At 43.7% G+C, this 7427-nt stretch overlaps 1 protein-coding gene across 1 annotated transcript in view; it reads left to right on the top strand.

Annotated features, from left to right (window-relative positions):
- The first annotated feature begins 221 nt into the window (after positions 1 to 221).
- Positions 222 to 7427, top strand: part of TAF2 (TAF2 RNA polymerase II, TATA box binding protein (TBP)-associated factor, 150kDa) — a 104282-nt gene continuing 97076 nt past the window's right edge. The window contains 2 exon segments of the mRNA XM_011973021.1: positions 222 to 604; positions 1350 to 1404. Of these exon segments, the coding sequence (XP_011828411.1) occupies positions 522 to 604; positions 1350 to 1404 (138 nt within the window). The 5' untranslated portion in view covers positions 222 to 521.

The following is a 7427-nucleotide window of genomic DNA, read 5'->3' as shown; positions in this document are numbered from 1 at the left end:
ATTTATACCTGGCTCTTCGCAAACTTTGTCCTCCATTCTTCTTAATATGCTTGTACTAGAAAACTACCTTTCCTCCTTTTGTTGCTGCTGTTCTCGCTTCATCCACCAAATAGTTTCTTCGCTTTCCTAAATTTTAACAATTTTTTACGATAAGGCACAGGCGAAAATCGCAAGCCCCGCCCATTGACAAGACTTCCTAGTTCTACCCCCGCCGCCGTTCCACTTCCGCTGACGTCGGAGGTCAGAGGTTTCAGACGACATGTCGGCCGATGGTCGCTTTGAGCCTTTGCGGAGAGGAGCATCTCTGTGACAGAAGCTTGTTGACGGCGGCTTCTAGGAGCTAGTCGAAGGATCGAGGTTGAGACGGGCAGCACCCTTCAGTTCGCGCCCCTGGGGACTGGCCGGCTGCGAGACGTGACTTTTGGGGACCGCAGGGGAGCGGGGAGTGTGAGGTGCCAAAGACCAGTAATGCCCTGTATCCCACCGGGAAGCCGGGAAGCCAAGCTCCGCGGGACCACTTCATGCCGCTGACTGGTGTAGAGCCCGCCAGAATGAACAGGAAGAAAGGAGACAAGGGCTTTGAAAGCCCAAGGCCATATAAATTATAAGTATTTTTTCATTTCCCTTTCTTCCTTTTGGTTTTGTTGCCATTAATTACATTTTGTGATTGCTTGAAATTGACTTGGTGGGCCTGGGAAACTAGAATTTACTAGTTGGATGGAAATGGTGTTTGTAAGGTAAAAATGTTTTGAATGACAGTGTTATTCAGCAAATTTAATTCCCGTTGCAGGTTACTTAAGTTTTTTTCTAAGTACTAGATTGTATTTCTGTAAAATCTGTTTTCGTGACTGTTGCTAGATTTGTAAAAATCATCCCAATTGGTAAAGGTTTTTTTTTTTTTTTTTTTAATTTTTTTATTTTTTTAGATGGAGTCTCTCTCTGTCGCTCAGGCTGGAGTGCAGCGACGCGATCTTGGCTCACTGCAGCCACCACCTCCCGGGCTCAAGCTTTTCTACTAGCTCAGCCTCCTGAGTAGCTGGGATTACAGGCATGTGCCACCATGCCCGGCTAACTTTTGTATTTTCAGTAGAGACTGGGTTTCACTCTGTTGGCCAGGCTGGGCTCGAACTCCTGACCTCGTGATCTGCTTGCCTCGGCCTCCCAAAGTGCTGGGATTACAGGCGTGTGAGCCACCGCACCAGGCCCCGATTTGTAGAGTTTTAAAATGAAATATTGACATGCAAGTTTGAATTACTTAGAACATAGTCCTAATTTATACTTGGATATAATTATACTTTAATAATAAAAATTATTTCTTCTTTATTTTCTTTTTATATTTATTAATATACAACCCATCAGGTCGTCTGCATCAACAACATAAATTTCCAGAGAAAATCTGTTGTGGTAAGTTTATTCTCAACAATTATAAACAGTAACAAGTCCACTATAAAGAGTAACAATCCACCCCTCACAGTACTTAGAAAGTTTATAGTCTTCCAGATAATTGTTTCGAGAATAGGTAAGAATTAAAATTAGGGTCTGTATGATTACAAGTTCCATGGTCCTTCTACTAATAACTATCGCCTCCCAAATTCTCCCTTTCCTTTTTTTTCAATTTCCTAATTAAAATTTTATTACTCTTTATCTGGTATATAATGTGAAAGCCTGTATAGCCAAGCATTTTATAATTGTGCATGAAACAAGTATAAGACCATAGCAACATTTCTTCTATGAAAAAGATTAAGATTAATACACTCACTGACTTGGCTTCTAAGAGGCTACTTTTGCTTCTTGACTAGGTGATGTTGCTTTGTAATGAAGTTTTAGACAGAGAATTTGAGATCTAGAAACCCTCTACCTCCCCCCAGCCCCCGACACAATTTAGATGTATGAATTGCTGATATAATCAATTTTAGGAAAAAGCTTGAACACTCAAGTTTTTTGTTTGTTTGTTTGAGACAGAGTCTCGCTCTGTCACCCAGGCTGGAGTGCAGTGCTGTGATCTTGGCTTACTGCAACCTCCACCTCCTGCGTTCAAGTAGTTCTCCTACCTCAGCCTCCCAAGTAGCTTGAATTACAGGTGTGCACGACCACGCCCGACTTATTTTTTTATTTTTAGTGGAGTCAGAGTTTCTCCATGTTGGCCAGGCTGGTCTCGAACTCCTGACCTCAAGTGATTCACCTGCCTCTGCCTCCCAAAATGCTGGGATTACAGGCATGAACCACTGCACCTGGCTGAAAACTCAAGTATTTATTTAATTTACTTTCTTAGGGCTACCTTTATTACATAGACTAAAATGTTAATGAGAGCTGGTTTTCCTGGAGTGATGGTATCAACTTCTCTGTCAGATTTGTTACCCATGTATGTACATGTTTACTTAGGATAAGCTGAATAGATAGAAAAATGTCACTTTTCATAAGAGTCATAGAATCTTAGATTTGTAATGTTCCTAAAAGGTTTATTAAATCTAGTCTCCTCATTTATGGAATTTCTCATGCAGTCTTCCCTAAGTTATGTACCTTGTATCTTATAGTAGGATACTTGAGTTGTATTATGTTATATGAATTGGATAGGAAACACAAGGGAATTAGGGAGTCTAGTTCAGAGGTTACTGCAGTAATCTAGGGGAGAAATGGTGAAGTCCTAAATGAAGATAGCCTTTGTGAAAATGGAATTGAAATAGAGTTGACATGATTGAATTAGTGAACATATATTTAGCCATTAATATATGTAAGGTATCTTCTAAGGTTTATGTGTATTAACTCAATCTTCGTAATTACCTTATGAGGTAGATAATATTTTCATCCTCATATTAGGATTAAGGCATAATTGAGGCAGCTAAAAGAATGGAGGTTAAGTAACTTTCTTAAGGGCATAAAGTTGGCAAATGATAAGAGTTCGATGCACTTTCTTTACATCTGTCATTCCCTCTTCCACCTGTGTTGTCCCACAGGAATCAATAGACAGAAGTTGCACATGACTTTTTCAGGACTGCTATAAAGGGGTTGTGGATGACTTAAGTTTCCCACTGGAAACTTTGGTTGGATGTTGTGTGGGTTAGGATCTTGGCAGGAAGTAAATGGCATATATATATATATATATACACGCATATATATATATACACACAATTTAGTATAAAACTAAATTGTAACAGTCCCTGCTTCCCTTAGCTGGTAGCATGGCCGAAGTTGATATACACTGCTTTATTTCTCCACTCCTTTGGTATTTCCTTTTCCTTCTGCTGATATTTCTATTGGGATGACCTAGACCCTTGTTTCTTTAGGACATTCACTGCTGTTCATGTCTTTATTGGGTTGTTGCAGTTTCTGTTGCCTAGGACTGTTAGGGGGGATCTGAGAGGCATCTCAGGAAATCCCCTAGATTTCAGATGTGATTCTTGTCCGTATTGTATAGCAAAGCTTTAATTTTCTGTTTGATAATTGAAATGATTCATTCCAGCCAGAACAGGACCCCTTTCTCTGCTTTTTGGTTCTTTGGGATGAGGAGCTCAAGGTGGTCAAGAGGTAGCCTCAACTTCCAATGGAATGGAATCATGAGTATATGCCCTGCTGGATGCATTCTTCACTTGGGCAGTAGGACCTCTCAACACACTGAACCCAGGGTCAGAGACAGGAGGCAAAAATTCCTTCCATGGCTGGGCACGGTGGCTCACACCTGTAATCCCAGCACTTTGGGAGACTGAGGTGGGTGGATCACCTGAGGTCAGGAGTTCGAGACCAGTCTGACCAACATGGTGAAACCCCATCTCTACTAAAAATACAAAAATTGGCCAGACGCAGTGGCTCATGCTTGTAATCCCAGCACTTTGGGAGGCCGACGCGGGCAGATCACAAGGTCAGGAGTTTGAGACCAGCCTGGCCAACATAAGGAAACCCTATCTCCACTAAAAATACAAAAAATTAGCTGAGCATGGTGGCGGGCACCTGTAATCCCAGCTACTTGGGAGGCTGAGGCAGGAGAATCACTTGAACACGGGAGGCAGAGGTTGCAGTGAGCCAAGATTGTGCCACTGCACTCCAGCCTGGGCAACATGACAAAACTCTGCCCCCCCCCCAAAAAACAAAAAAGTTCCTTCCATGGCCTTTTTGGTGTAATAGTGAGAGTAGTCACTCCAACTTTCAACCCTTGGTTCCCAGTTCTGTTTTGGCTAGGAGAGACAATCCTATATATTGTCTACTAATTTAAGGCAGCATCCCGTGGGAGGTTTCTCAGTTGTTGCTGTGACTGAGCCTTCAGCAATTGATCATGCCATCTACTTCTGTGTGATAGAGTACAAGGTAAAATGCATAAGTTTAAACAAATGGTTACTCTGTGTATGGAAGGGAGGGGCAGCAGGTTTGAGAGGAAAGATTCATAGGTCAGATTAGAAAATGTTACATTTCATGCACTTTGGGGTTATTGAGATGAATAGTGGGTAGTTGGCTACATGTCTGTGCAGTAAAGGATGGTGAGAGAGATTTGGGAGCCTTTGATATACAATTGTTCATTAAGGGTATGGAAAACCTCACTTAGAGTATCTAGCAGGAAGTGAGCATCAGGGAGAAATATTTGAAGAATATGATATTTGAGAAAACTGACACTTGGCTTGGAGAAACCAGCAAAAACCTTTTTTTTGAGACAGGATCTCACTGTCACCTAGGCTGGAGTACAGTGGTGCAGTCATAGCTCACTGCAGCCTCAACCTCCGTGGCCTCAGGTGCTTATCCTACCTCAGCCTCCTGACTAGCTGGGACCACAGGCTAATTTTTGTATTTTTTGTAGAGCACAGACCAGCCTGGCTAATTTTTGTATTTTTTGTAGAGATGGAGTTTTGCCATTTTGCTTAGGCTGGTCTCAAACTCCTGGGCTCAAGCGATCCACCCTACTTCGGCTTTCCAAAGTGCTGGGATTACAGGTGTGAGCCACTGCACCTGGCTGAAAAACATATTTTAAGAAGGAGGAGGCTGGGCGTGGTGGCTTACACCTGTAATCCCAGCACTTTGGGAGGCCGAGGCCGGTGGATCATGAGGTCAGGAGTTTGAAACCAGACTGGCCAACATGGTGAAACCCCGCCTCTACTAAGAATACAAAAAAATTAGCTGTGTGTGGTGGCAGACGCCTGTAATCCCAGCTACTCGGGAGGCTGAGGCAGGAGAGTCGCTTGAACCCAGGAGGTAGAGGTTCCAGTGAGCCGAAATTGCACCACTGCACTCCAGCCTGGGCAACAACAGTGAAGCTCCATCTCAAAAAAAAAAAAAAAAAGAAATGGTATTAATTTTAAATGTAAACAGTAAATATAAACTTGAAAACTGAAAGTAATTCTTGGTCATTAGTGACCACAGCAAGGGTAATGTATTAGTCCATGTTCATGCTGCTAATAAAGACATACCTGAAACTGGGCAATTTACAAAGGAAAGCAGTTTAGTGGAGAACTCATAGTTCCATGTGGCTGGGGACACCTCACAATCATGGCAGAACGCAAGGAGTAGCAAGCCACCTCTTACATGGATGGCAGCAGGCAAAAAGAGAGCTTGTGCAGAAAAACTCCCGTTTTTTTTTTTGTTGTTGTTGTTGCTTTTTGTTTGTTTTTTAATTATACTTTAAGTTCTGGGTTACATGTGCAGATCGTGCAGTTTTGCTACATAGGTACACACGTGCCCTGGTAATTAGCTGCACCCATAAACTTGTCACCTACATTAGGTATTTTTTCTAATGTTATCCCTCCTCTAGTCACCCACCCCTCAACAGGCCCTGGTGTTTGATGTTCCCCTCCCTGTGTCCATGTGTTCTCGTTATTCAATTCCCATTTATGAGTGAGAACATGTAGTATTTGGAAAAACTCTTGTTTTTAAAACCATCAGATTACAGTGGCTCACGCCTGTAATTGCAGTGCTTTGGGAGGCCGAGATGGGCGGATCCCCTGAGGTCAGGAGTTCAAGACCAGCTTGGCCAACGTGGTGAAACCCCATCTCTACAAAAATACAAAAATTAGCCGGGCCTGATGGTGGGTACCTGTAATCCCAGCTGCTTGGGAGGCTGAGACGGGAGAATCTCTTGAACCTGGGAGGCGGAGGTTGCAGTGAGCCAAGATCGTGCCATTGCACTCCAGCCTGGGTGACAGAGTGAGACTTTGTCTCAACAACAAACAAACAAACCGTCAGATCTCGTGATACTTACTATCATGAGAACAGCGCAGGAAAGACTTGCCCCCATGATTCACTTACCTCCCACTGGGTCCCTCACACAACACATGGGAATTCAAGATGAGATTTGGGTGGGGACACATCCAAATTGTATCATTGTGCCCCTGGCCCCTCCCAAATCTTACGTCCTCACATTTCAAAACCAATCATTCCTTCCCAAAGTCCCCCAAAATCTTATTTTAGCATTAACTCAAAAGTTCACAGTCCAAAGTCTCATCCGAGACAAGGCAAGTCCCCTCTGCCTATGACCCTGTAAAATCAAAAGCAAGTTAGTTACTTCCTAGGTACAATGAGAGTACAGGCAATGGGTAACTACAGACATTCCAAATGGCAGAAATTAGCCAAAACAAAGGGGCTACAGGCCCCATGCAAGTCTGAAATCCAGCAGGGCAGTCAAATCTTAAAGCTCCAAAATGATCTCCGTTGACTCCATGTCACATCCAGGTCATGCTGATGAAAGAGGTAGGTTCCTATAGTTTTGGGCAGCTCTGCCCCTGTGACTTTGCAGGTTGCAGCCTCCTGCTCCCATGACTGGATGTCATTGAGTGTCTGCAGGTTTTCCAGGTGCACAGTGCATGTTGTCAGCGGACCATTCTGGGGTCTGGAGGATGGTGGCTGTCTTCTCACAGCTCCACTAGGTGGTGCCTCAGTAGGGACCCTGTGGGGGCTCTGACACCACATATCTCTTATGCAGTGGCCTAGGAGAGGTTCTCCGTGAGGATCCTTCCCCTGCAGCAAATTTCTGCCTGGGCATCCAGGCGTTTCCGTACATCTTCTGAAATCTAGATGGAGGTTCCCAAACCTCAATTCTTGACTTCTGTGCACTCATAGGCTCACCACCACGTGGAAGCTGCCAAGACTTGAGTCTTGTACCCTCTGAACCTACGGCTCAAGCTCTAAGTTGGCCCCTTTCAGCCCTGACCGGAGTGGCTAGGATGCAGGGCACCAAGTCCCTAGGCTGCACACAGCGTGGGGACCCCGGGCCTGGCCCACAAAACCACTTTTTCCTCCTAGGCCTCTCGTTCTATGATGGGAGGGGCTGTGTGAAGACCTCTGACGTGCCCTGGAGACATCATTTTCCTCATTTTCTTGGGGATTAACATTTAGCTCCCAATTACTTATGCAAATTTCTATAGCCGACTTGGGTTTCTCCTCAGAAAATGGGATTTTCTTTTTTTTTTTTTTTTTTTTTTTTTTTTTTTTTTTTTTTTTTTTTTTTTTTT

Source organism: Mandrillus leucophaeus, unplaced genomic scaffold (genome assembly GCF_000951045.1).
Source record: "Mandrillus leucophaeus isolate KB7577 unplaced genomic scaffold, Mleu.le_1.0 Scaffold133, whole genome shotgun sequence".
In the NCBI taxonomy this organism is placed as follows: Eukaryota; Metazoa; Chordata; class Mammalia; order Primates; family Cercopithecidae; genus Mandrillus; species Mandrillus leucophaeus.
This window is presented reverse-complemented; position numbering and strand designations above follow the sequence as displayed.